Genomic DNA, 12,401 nt, shown 5'->3' with positions numbered 1-12,401 from the left:
ATTCCTCGGCTAGAACCCTGAGCAATAGTGCTCTGGAAGAGGGGAATAGAGACGAGGGAGCAGATGAGAAAGAACTGAACTCTCTGGAGAAAGGATGAAAGGGAGTTGAGTTGGGGCGGGGCTGTTAATGCCCAAGTTCGACTTGGCTGATCCCAGGGTTGTATCCTTGACAACCGGATACAGCGGGATACAACGGAATACAGGCTTTTGACTGGGTAATGCAGGTATCTTTGCGCTGTGTAAAGTAAGCCCATACATACTCATACGTAGTGATACGAGCACTCTCAGCATGACATCATTCCAAGATTCCTGGGGTGCAAATGCTGGTCGATCCAGGAAAATAGTGCACACACACAAACGTGTTGCTTGCTCAGCTGGGGTATGAGGCGACACTAGGGGCCAAATCAGCGCTGCTTCGGGCCCACGGAGATGACGGAAGACGGTTCTTTGATTCCTCCATGGCCCATTTTGCTATGGGCAGGCCAGCATCCATGGATACGTCGGCGACTTGTGCACCCTGTCAGCCCTGCTGGGCGTTGCCCCCAGACATATCGGGGCTCCTTGACGCCAGAGATTGATGCATGGCGCCTTGCTGACCTTCCTCAGGCCAATGAAGACCTTTCTATTTGCAGCTAGTAGCGCTGATCTGGAGAAGCTGAAGTTGAGGCTCGCGAAGCTGGTGAATCCTCTGATATCGGAGTTGAAGTTGAGGTTGAGGTTGAAATTTTGAGGTCGAAGAGGCGAAGTCTGGTTTGCCCAAAGGGGAGGCGGCGGGCCGCGGCAGAACCAGAAACCGCCTTTTTCCCTCTTCTTGCCAATATCAAAGTCAACATCAGGTACAGTTACTGCTACCGCTGCCGCTACAGCCACAACGATACGATGCCTATACATGAATAATTCAATACACTTTTCAACGTGTCTCTAGAAGACGGTTATACGGAACAACTTTAATTGAGCCGCGGAGTTCCCAATCCGCGGATACATCTCGAAGCATCGGGAGACGCCGATGGCAAAACCACAACATCGCACAGAGAAAACATCCGAGGCGAAGGATAGCACTGCGGATGACGTTTGATTACCAATCCGCTACCTATTTGAAGGATATGCCGCTGGCCTTATCCGCTGGGTGATACCCAAGACGAGGAAGATGAAGAAAAAGGAGAGGCGAAATGGCGTGTGCACATATGGTGTATTCGTCAACAATCTGTATACCTTGCCTGCAGCCTGGCTGGCGGTACATTGATGATGTATATGAACTCCGAACATCACGGTCCTCTTCGCCACTGGATTAAATGCTAGCCACATGGACTTGGCTAAGTGGTGCCTAACAGGATCAGGCTTATGTGGACTCTGATACTGTTTACATTTAACCCCTGAACAGGAGGCTCAAAAATGGTATCAATCGGGGAAACCCTTTGCTCTCTTAGGCTTCTTCTCTATGTATAGATTGAATCTCTAGTGTGTATCTTTGAATCAGAGGTGTATACGAGAACCAAATATCTCTCGATGTGAGAAGATCAACCTCCAAGCCATAGCACCGTTCGGCCTAGCGGAGTCTCATCTTTTGAAAAAGAAAGCCTCCCTAAGGATACAGCGCCCCCAGTTGAAACCAGGCAGCAACACGCAGTATGGTGGAGTCTAATATAGAACAGCTTGAAACCTATTGCCAATAATCTTTCTGTTTGTTCAAGGGTATCTCATCAGTTTCATGGCAGTTTCATGGCCTGATGAGCCCATGGCTTTAATGCCTTAAGAATATACGTACCGAAGGACACCGATTTTGCTGCCTAGCTAGCTAAATGGTCATATAAACAAAGCAGTCCTGAGCTAGCCCCCGGCAGGCTTTCACTTCAAAACTCATAAAGCACTAATGTATATCGTCCCACTTGGCTGCTCTACCTGAATATTAAATAAACTATCCAAGTTGATACTAGGGCTGGAAACCCTGTCGGGAGTCAACATTGCCATTCGTAGGCAGTCGACGAGAACTGTGCCGATCGATAAGTGGGCATCATCCATATGTGACGACAGTGGTCAACAAGGAGAACTGCTCAACGATACAACTGGGAGGCAAGGATGGGCGGTTTTGGAGGCGCCGCTAACGCTTGATTCAGTGTGCTACTTGGCACCCGGTACTTATATGGTCACTGGAATCGCATGTATGTAGCTGATTGAACAGGATCATTTCTCTCTGGACGACGTCGCGCTACGGAAGAGGCTGAAAGGTGGAAATCCTTCAAATTTATGGCACATTTGTTCCAAAGAACAAAAATATCGCCCCTGGCATGCTTCTCTTTCATACCGGTGAATTGCACTCACGACACGGGTCCAATATCAGTTGTTTGTGTTGACGTTGATGTCCATTGACGGGTGCGCCGGAGTTTAGATATTCGAGTCTGAAGAAGAAGCTAACAATATCAAAGGGGGTATCTATGATAGAACAATTCATGCGGCCATTATTTACCCAGCCTGGCATGGAATGGTCCATTCAAGGTTGGATTGCCGTACCATCTCGTTCACGGTGTTTGATACCTAGGTGGCATCGACTGGGCCGGCATTATAGTCGAGAGAACAAAGGTGATGCGAATGGCCGTATACGCTCATAAGAACACCCCGATCTACAGGGAATCAGGCATATTCCACCCCATCTGACTACACTGCATGGACGAGGTATAGACGGGAGTCCAAGCGCGGTAACACATATATCCCAGGCGGCAAGTCCTGGGAGCCGAGACAGAAGAATGGCGAGACTCTGTTTTACAGCAGCGGCGGCGATCTCTTTGGCACGATCAGAGTCTGCTCCGTACGTAATATGATTTGAACCCCTATGCTGTAACTACCCCGAGTGAACAGCTCGAGCTGACTTCTGATATGCCTTTTTTCGTCTTTTTACTTCAAGGAATCCTTGTGGCAATGTTGAATGGTGGCATCTCGCCGATGACGGGCAAACAAGATCCCCTCTGCCGAAACGGTTGAGCCGATGTCCCAGAACCAAGTGACGAAGACGCCTGACTTGCTCAGCATGCGCTGTCCGCTAACTAGTTAAATATCCAGCCCGTCCTCATCAGGGAGCCAGTGTACGGCTGGCTGGGGACTCAGTTTCCTGACAATAGGAGCCCATAGGCCAAAGTGCCAACAGCACTTTCTGGGCGGGCATGGCCAGCTGTTTCTGCGGTGTAGTGATCGTGAGAAGGGTAACTAGCAACACGGAATGTGCCAACGGGAGATCCTATCATGCTTGATCTCTGGCCTCTGGCCTTGTCGACAGTTGGGTCGGCCGTCTATCGCCATCTCTGCTGAGCCAGTCAGCACGTAACTACGTTACGCTAGCTATACATACTTTGGCTATCGAGTCCAGCAACTTCTCCAGTCTTCCTTGGCTTCGATGGGCTAGACCTGATATCAGCAGCAAGGCAACGCAAGGCAACGCAAGGACAGGGTCAAGGGTCGACAGAGAGGAGGGAAATCCTCTTCTTCTTCTCCGTCTTCTTCGCTGTCATTCTTCGTCTTCTTCCCGTCCTTGCATGATCAAGGGCGTCTTTCCTGCTTTTTCCCTCCGTTACATCATATATCCCCAAACATGAAACATGTCTCTACCGCTTTTTCTATGACTCCATCGGCTCTCCATCCTCAGCTTTCCACGGCTCCATCGCCGTCATCGTCATCGTCTCCGTCTTCTTCGTCTTCTTCCCCCTTTCATCCCTTTTTGTATGTATCAAAAATACAAGTGACGCACTTTTCCCTCACCGCTTTGTACCAGCCCTGTAATGTGATTACCGGCGTTAAGTTGTCCCACAAGGAAAGTAAACTTCAGCGTAAAAAGTGCGAGCAAACCACCTTAGTCAGCAGATTTGCTCTGTATCGTACTGTCACCGCAAGACGAGGCCTCGAACTTCTTCAACTTTCGACGTCGACTTCAAAAACTTCAACTTCGTTTCTTCTTTTTATATGCAAAAGGCACACGCTCATCCAGGTCGACACCGTCGCCTTTCTCGCCTTTCTCGTCCGCTTCGCCTCGCTGGCTGCGTTCAACTGGCTGCTCGCTCTCTCTGCGGCTTGCTGCCCAAGCTACGACACCTGCATCCGCTTCACACTCGCAGTAGCCCAATAAACAAGCTTCCGGCATCGACATCTTCCCAACCGCCAAAACAGACGACCTCCTCGTCTCGACAGGCCAGCAGACTGACAGACTGGGCCTCCTCCATGTCCAGCTTCACTTTGCTGGCTCCCTAGACCTGCTGCGATCGCTGCCTCGCCGTCTGTCTCCTACTGGCCCTCGCCGGGATCCAGATTTCCTCGCCTCGCCCGTTGACGTGGGCCGTCCTTATTGGGCCCTATAATTTTTCTCTCTTCCTTGCCGCAGACGAAACAGATATATCTATTATTTTTTTTGTTCTTCCTTTCTCTCGGCCCCTTGCTGCTCAATTCGTGCAGCTTGATCGTTGGACAGCTGAGCGGGAGGAGCCTGGATCGGTCCGCCCTTCTTGTCAAGCGTGCCCTGCGGAACTGCCCAAACAGCCTGGCATCAAATCACTTTACGCATTCACTATTGCCCCGGGAGGGAAAGGCTGCTGCTACTAGAGCTGGATCATGATCGTCACCCCTGTATAACCGATCCAGCACACCTCGCCTATGCTTCATTTCTAATCGCTCTAGCACTGACAAATCCATTTTGGTTGCGCCCATATTGGATTTCCATCTCCTCCTTTCAATTCCACCCGAGCCTGTCCCTTGATAGCTGGCCAATCTCAACATTATGGGGTTTTGCTGACCTATGAACGCCTCGTTCTGATAATTTACCCTGCTCGTCCGTTCCTCGCTGGCCGATCATCTTCGTGCTGATTCCCCCGTGTCGGATTCGACAGTAACGATACCCTTTATTCTCGACATCCTCCCCCTCCCTAAATCCCCGTCATGTCGTCTTCTACTAGCCGCCTCTCATCCCCGTCTAGGCCAGCGCCAGCTGTTCCATCACATGATGACGCTGTCAAACAAGATGCTCATACTTCCGCTGGCCCCGAGGGCCGCAGTAGCACCAACGGGAATGGCACCGGGAGTGCACGCGAGCAACAGAGCCAGTCTAGGGCGAATTCCCTATTACCCCTAACTATACTGCACCCCTCGACTCCTCCCGCATCTATAGACCCATCATTGCGTCCAAAGCCTCTCCACCTTCATCATGGCAGACCTCTGCATATCTCCTCCTCACCCAATTCCGTTACTTCCTCACGAGAGACGTCTCCCATACCGCGCATACCGCGCTCAGCCATTGCTCAATCAGGCGCCCACTCATCGGCGTCCACATCTCGATCAATCTCCAGGTCACGCAAAGGCAGCAGGGACCTTAGTATCCCCCGTTCTCCAAGCGGAGCTGCCGCCACCTCTCATTCTCAATCACAATCACAGAACGGCCAGAAGCAGCTTGCAGACGTTAACAAGGTCTTGCTTCCCCCGCCGGTTGACACACTAGGGCGTCTCTCTCCAATCTCCCCGTCCTTTACAAACAAATCAATCGATTCACAGTTCCAACGCTCCCCAGGGCTGAAACCACCTCAGCCACAATCTAATCTATCATCCTTCAGCCTGCCAGACGGCGTCCCTGAGTCAACCCGACAGCCAAACAAGGAGAAAGATAGCAGATGTCAGCAGCAACAGCAGCAGCAATCTCAACAACAGCAACAACAACAATCAGAAAAGCAGGCTGAAGACCCTGAAGATAGCCAAATGCGGAGCATGAGCCGTAACCTTTCCCGCACCGGGAGCGTGACGGGTTCTATGCTTGAAACTGTCGAAGAGGCTGGAACTCCTACACCGACCGATTCTCATATCACTCTAGATTCTAAACTAGATGAGAAAGAGCGCGGAAAAGATGACATCGCATCTAAACCTGGTGGTGAAAGCGGCTCGGACTCGAGTGGGAAGAGGAGAATGGCTAGAAGGCCCTCAGATCCTCATAGAAGAAACCCTTCCGTCACAGCACGGCCGAACGCTGGCGATGTACTACCAAAGCGGTCATTTACCTCGTTAAGCTCCACTCGCGGGAAGCCGGGGGAAATATCCACGACCAACATGACTGTCGAGACCGAGACAGTTAGTTCTGTTCCTCAGGTACCCCTAGGTGGCCCAGCAACCGAGCGTGGAGGAGCTGGCACATTGAGAGAACGAAGAAGTGATGAGACAATCCGGCCAAAGAAGGAGAAGAAGAAGTCGAGAAAAACCACTGTGCCACCCGGAGGGAGTAAGTCAACTTCTTTACATGTCGTTCATTGTCAGACTATGTACTAATAAGCTTTGTTCAGTGTCCTCGAAGGCGGATATCTTCGAAGCCAAGGTTGCTAGTGCTGTAGATGATGCGGACTCTTCCGACTCTGCCGAGACGTTTGTCTACGAATCTAATCCCCGTGACCCTCATCCAGCCCGCCAGCATAGATATCATTCTCGAACCCCTTCTGCTGCTTCGGCCGTTAGCCAACTTGACCAGTACGGTGGCCGCACTCGTTCCGCACTTCGTGATACGCCCGGTTTTCATGGAATATCTGGCAAGCGAAGCATGAAGTTTACTAACAATACCTACAGCACCTTCGATGGTGATGATACTATGTCGTCCGGACGCGGTAGCTCAAGAGTTAATGGCCATAATATTCATACCACTAGACATCATACTGGCCGACATGCCCGTAATGGGGCAAATGCATCGCTATTTGACCACGCACGTTTCTTCTCTTCACAACAGACGCCGGCATCTAAGGGCTTCCGATACTCCTCAATAAATGGCAACAGCGCACCCCATCGGTTTTCCTCCAAGCAAGATGGCGATTACGGCTACGATTTTGATGCAGAGGGTGCTGATGACGAACGTACACCCCTGGTGAATGGCTTTAATGGGCGTAATATTCGCTCCCGCCATGGCCGTCGACCCGGCAGTTCCAGCCTCCGACAATTAGAGTACATGGAAGAACGACGCCGTGGATGGTTCGCCCGGGTTACACTTTGCACCCTCCTACTTGTACTTGTCATCATTCTTGGAGCCGGAACTGCCGTATTTGTCATTGGTGTGACCAAAGCGTTGACCAATGTACAAATCCGTGGAATTCAGAACGTGCTTGCTTCAGAAGCTTTACTGATGTTGGATCTAGATGTCCAAGCAGTTAATCCAAACCTTTTTGCCTTAACTGTTAATTACCTAGATGTGAACATTTTTGCAAAAAGCAAGTTCCTAGAGGTGGAGGAAATGGATTTGGGGGAAACGAGACTTCTGCCTCGTACAGGCGATAGCAAATCGCGAGCTATTCTTTCTCTCGCCGCAAGAGGGCTCGAGATTAACCCTGAGCAGCGACAAACAACTGAAGGGGGTGTCGACAAAGGCACAGACCCTATCCACGATCCGTCTGCTCCCAATCCACAAACTATGTTATTGGGTCGGGTTTTCCACCTTGATTCTCCGCTTACGTTTACCCCCTCGCCCTGGAAACACCTTGCATCCAACTCAACCGCCCAAATCCGTGTTCCAAAACCGGGAAACAGAACTGAGGAAGGCGGTTCTTTGCGCTGGGAGAAAATCCAGCAACACCCCTTTGAGTTGATTGTTCGGGGCGTTTTAAGATACGAGCTTCCACTCAGTTCAATTGTGCAGAGTGCGCCCGTCAGTGCAAAAGTTGCCGTTCTACCAGACAAAGGCAACACAAAGCCATCTTCAACATCGACTGTCACTCCAGCAGTTCCCACGAAAACAGTCACGGCTAAAGCGTTCACGGAGACCTCAACTTCTTCTTCAACCACATCAACACCATTGCCTTGAATCGACATCAATGTCTCCCAGCCCTAGGTCGTTTGTACGACTACACTTGAGTTTCGGATTATATTCTAACGAATTTTCTATCTGTCGTTTTGCAAAAGAGAATCATCTTATACCTTTTATTATATGATGATTCTTAACGAGTTTTTACTTTATCACTCTGAGCCTACTTCACTTATCATGTTTTTTTAAGCGGTTTTTATAAGAAAACACTTTATACCCCTCTTGCTTGCTGTTACTATGCATAGCTGTTTTAATGCTTTCTGTTTCTTTTTCTATTTCTATATTTTTTTGTCGTTGCGTTTGTTTCTATGCACATGCTCCCGTAATATGGGGAAAATCCGTGTTTCTTTGACATTGCTGGGGGAAACATCATGACAACAACACCAATGACAACAAAATAGATCGGGGAATCGGGGAATTATGGGCGCAAGCCGGGAATTTTCTTTTCAATTTCTTTTGTCCTAACTCTTTTTGGGCCTTCTTCCGATGGCTTTTACTGCCATATTAACAGCACATTCCTTTGAGAACCGAAGCAAATGAGGCAGTGTAAGAGGATGCGGTTGAAACTCTGCAGCCGATGGTCTCTCTCTTACCTTGTACTCAAATGTTTCGCTTTTTCCTATGTTATTAACTGGAACCAAGTTTGCCATGAATACAAATATAACTACAACAGATTCAAACAGAATGTGAACGGGACATACAATATACCTACAAATGCAATGGACTAGCATTATGGATATGACTTTCGGAGACCGAAAATTAACATTATTTATATACTCATTTGCTACTCATTGATAGAAAATATCGAACATCTAACGCTAATTCTAGGGTAGGAGATATGCAATGCCCATCTGTTTCTCCGATTCAACTTTTCGTATAAACAAACAAGCAACAACGAAGTGAGTAAATCCTTGACAAAAGAAACTATATAGAAAGGCCCATATTGAGTTGAAATTATCAAGTTAGATTCTGATCCAAAACTTCATGCCACCCACGACGTTTCAAAAAACTCAACTGCATTCGCACTCCTATTTTGTACACTATGCAAAAAGGAATTGGGGCAAAAATGGTATCCAAATATATAGAAGAGGGATATGATTCCCTTTCCTAACGGTGTATATCGTTTACACAATGCGGTAAACGCGCTTGGCCACGTAGAAACAGACAATTGCGAAGATTAGCAGCCCGGCAGTGACTATAATGAAGTATTAGTTGTCAGGAACTATGACGAATTGGTAAACTGGAATCGGATGTCCTGGAAACGTACTTGACCAAAACCAGTTGAGGCTTTGAATGTCTTGCCCGGGAACCTTGACGTTCATCCCCCACATGCCACAGATAATATTCATCGGAAGGACGATGGTACCAAGTACCGTGAGCTTGCCTAGGACATCGGCTGTTTGCTCTTGTCGTTCGTTCATTCGGATGTTTATCTGGGCAAGATAGTTTGAATGCGCACGCGACAGTAACCTAGGAGTGAAGGTTAGATAAAAGCCTCAGGCCATGTAATGAATGGGTGGGAAGGCATACGTTTCATAATGAGTTAAATTACTTGTCATAGTTAGAATGTGATCCTGAATATCACCCAAGTAGAGTCCAATTTCTGACTTAGGGGCAACCTCCCAGTACTCGTTGCAACGTTTCGCAAATCCTTTGATAACGTCTGCTTTGTTGCCTAGGAGCCTATAAAGCCCCATCACTTTCTTACGGCACGCACCAACCTGACGAAGCATATTTGTTCCAGGACCACTTGCCTCTAAAGCTGCACTCTTTTCATTGTTACTTTGATCAGAACCCATTTCCTTATCATCAGAATGTAAGCGTAGAATTTTGTCGTCAATCTCGTCGACTTCATCCTCAATAGCATGGATAAGTGGGCCGAAAACGTCAGTTATATCGTCAATGATAGCATATGATATCCAGTCTGCACTGAGAATCAGGTAATCCTTGAGTTGGCGAATTCTTCGACGGACGTTTGCTGGGTGTGGTGTTCGGGAGAAGTGGAAGCTGAGAAGGCCTTCTCGAAAAACCACCACATACATATTCACAGGTTCGAGGAAATCAGGGCTGTTGACATCTTGTTCAAACGTGCGGTAGTTGATAAAGTAGTAATTCCTGAACAGTTCAACCTTTTCTCGTGCTTCTTGCATCATGATATCTTCAGCAGTCAAGGCATGTATCCCGAATGCTTTAGCAATAACTCTCATTTCACTGTCAGTAGGACTGAGGACGTCAAGCCAGAAAGTAGGTCTGGGTCCATATCGTGGCTCTTTCTGAGGACTAGGGTTTCGGCTATTGATGTTGGTGGGTTGTGGGGAAGCGCCATCCGGATTGTCTGATAGGAGATCTGGAAGATTGTTTAAAGTGGGATTGGTATTTGTGGATATAGATGGATGTTTATCACGGCATGTCGCACCACTGTAAGGGGATGAATCGTCTTCTTCGTCAGAAGAGTCGTCCTCAAGTAGTGGTGGTTCTGGGATGAAAAGGTCTCGGAAAGTCTGGCCGGGTTGTTCAAGTTCTGATATCGTCTGGCTGTGTAGGGTGCTTTGGAAATCTTCATTGAAATATGTGAAGCGGTATGGTGCTTCTTCTTCTTCGTCATGTTTCCACACCAGGTTTCGAGTCCTTAGCCTCCCACCGATGAGTACTGGTTCGTCGATTCTCTTGGAACGAGTTCCGCCACTGCGAGCCTCCTTCTCGTGCTGGCTCCATTCATCCAACACTGAAAGATCAGGCCATACCCTCCGCGACCGGCGTCTACGCTCACGGTTATCTCCGCCTGTTGGTATTTGCGACTGGAGGTCCTCTTCGCCAAGATCTGAAAGGCCACTGGTAGGAAAGCATACATCTTCTTCCACTGGAAGAGTAACTGTTCGGCGGCGTTGTAGGTCAGGTGGGGAATGTGACATTGATCCATGTCTAGATTGCACTCCTGGTCTTCTAGACTCTGTATCCACGTCAACGATTGCATCCATGGGCAGACTATGGCAGCTCAGCGCTTCGGGGGACTGTTGCCGAACAAATTCCGGTCCTGTGATTACTGTCTCATCATAGCCCATATCAGGTATGATTTTGGGGCTTCCGGGCACAGAAGGCGGGTTATTGACATCATATCCCTGCCTTGAAGCTAAGAAGGGATCGGGCGTATAGCTGTTCTGTGGCGATCGCTTTGATGTTGGGCTGCCCATACCACCCATATTCGGTGGCATAGAAAATGGTGATCTTAACTCGGAACCATAACCCCGGGCAACACCACCATTCTGCATCGACGAATTTAACAACGGTGCACGGTCATCTGTGATGGCGAAGTCGTCCTCTGGCAAGGCTTCATGCCTCCGTACTTTGGTCCGGGAGCTGGAAGGGGATTCAACAAGCATTTGGTCTGGACGAAAGCTTTGGGCTAGTCTACTATCTCGACGCGGGCGCATCATTGGCTGGTTTCTGTGATATAGAAGATGTTAGAATGACAGAAATACGGAGATGACGGGTATTGAAAAGAGTATGTTGCTAGAAGACTGGCTTACCTATGATCTAGCAAGGCTTCACTCTCAAGGCTTGTCTCGCTGAGATTTCCTCCGCTGGACCTTCCAAGGTTGTAGAAAGGGCGTGGACGAGTCTCTGTCAGGGAAGGATCCTTTGTATCTTCATTCTCTTCATTTGGTTGGGTGTCGACTCGACTGAGCGGCGACGGGTAGTGTGAATTTTCACCAGCTGGAGCAAAGGACGGTCTCCTATTCCGCTTCTTCCTGGGTGCTCTGTGTCTTCGTTTCTTTGGCGCACTCCTCTCTGCCCCCATGACATTGTTGGTGGGATCCATCTTCAGGCTGGGCCGTTCGAGGAGGAGAAATAGAGGAGTGAGATGCTGAGTATCATCTGCGGAGTCCCGGCCGAGATCCTAGCGAACTTAGGGAACTTTGAAGCTGTATGCAGGTTGATGGTAAGTGGAAAAGGAGGTGAAGTTCGGCATGGAACAGGGAGATGAGTTGGAGTTGTGATTGCTGGCAGTCAGTGACCCCAGGGATGACGTCGATGGTTGAAGGGTTTTTCGCTAGCTGGTAGTGCCGGTTCAAACCCTAATCACAGCCCCGGGCTGACTCCAAGTATCAAGTTCCACTTGTAGGGCCCGGATTCCTCTTCCATGCAGCCGGCGCCTATGGGTGGCCAGTAATTATGCAGCCTCTCTGTTTCGTGTCGCACTGCATATAGTCTGTCGGACACGGGGATCGGCTTGGAAAGATCTCTTCTGCTCGCAACTGCATTGCTGATCCGGGACCAGAATAATCTGCTCTTTGCCGGCGACAGTGTAAGGTGAACCGTACGGAGTTATTTAGTCTAAGGTCATAAAATCTATTAAAACTGTTGATACCAAAATTAAGTACAAGAAAAGTGTTGTTTTCCAAGACGTCGTGAGCATCGTCATCATTATCCCAGCAACAAAAGAGAACAATAATTATCAAAAAAATGAGCCAAAAAAAAAAAAAAAAAAGGAAGAAAGAACAACACAGGAAAGAACCGAACGCCGTGTAAAGTACCTAATGTATACCCAAATGCCAGGGATTGATCCTACTCATCCTGTTCAAATACTTTATCCAGATAGAAG

General features: G+C 48.7%; 4 protein-coding genes across 4 annotated transcripts; 1 reads left to right on the top strand and 3 right to left on the bottom strand.

Annotated features, from left to right (window-relative positions):
• Positions 1-284: 284 nt before the first annotated feature.
• MGYG_00868 (hypothetical protein) lies at positions 285-891 on the bottom strand (the record flags this gene model as incomplete). Its single annotated transcript, XM_003176736.1, has 2 exons — positions 285-392; positions 598-891. The coding sequence occupies 2 exons, from the start codon at positions 889-891 to the stop codon at positions 285-287; spliced, it is 402 nt and encodes a 133-aa protein (XP_003176784.1).
• A 3,034-nt stretch (positions 892-3,925) lies between these two features.
• Positions 3,926-4,377, bottom strand: MGYG_00867 (hypothetical protein; the record flags this gene model as incomplete). The annotated part of the gene is made up of 1 exon (XM_003176735.1): positions 3,926-4,377. Exon 1 carries the CDS (start codon positions 4,130-4,132, stop codon positions 3,926-3,928), a length of 207 nt encoding a protein of 68 aa, XP_003176783.1. The 5' UTR covers positions 4,133-4,377.
• A 537-nt stretch (positions 4,378-4,914) lies between these two features.
• On the top strand, positions 4,915-7,798 carry MGYG_00866 (hypothetical protein; the record flags this gene model as incomplete). The annotated part of the gene is made up of 2 exons (XM_003176734.1): positions 4,915-6,238; positions 6,300-7,798. The coding sequence occupies 2 exons, from the start codon at positions 4,915-4,917 to the stop codon at positions 7,796-7,798; spliced, it is 2,823 nt and encodes a 940-aa protein (XP_003176782.1).
• A 1,124-nt stretch (positions 7,799-8,922) lies between these two features.
• MGYG_00865 (manganese resistance protein MNR2) lies at positions 8,923-11,618 on the bottom strand (the record flags this gene model as incomplete). Its single annotated transcript, XM_003176733.1, has 4 exons — positions 8,923-8,993; positions 9,066-9,268; positions 9,329-11,242; positions 11,326-11,618. 4 exons carry the CDS (start codon positions 11,616-11,618, stop codon positions 8,923-8,925), a joined length of 2,481 nt encoding a protein of 826 aa, XP_003176781.1.
• Positions 11,619-12,401: the final 783 nt, after the last annotated feature.

The sequence above is a fragment of the Nannizzia gypsea genome, genomic scaffold, assembly GCF_000150975.2.
Source record: "Nannizzia gypsea CBS 118893 supercont1.1 genomic scaffold, whole genome shotgun sequence".
Taxonomy (NCBI): domain Eukaryota; kingdom Fungi; phylum Ascomycota; class Eurotiomycetes; order Onygenales; family Arthrodermataceae; genus Nannizzia; species Nannizzia gypsea.
This window is presented reverse-complemented; position numbering and strand designations above follow the sequence as displayed.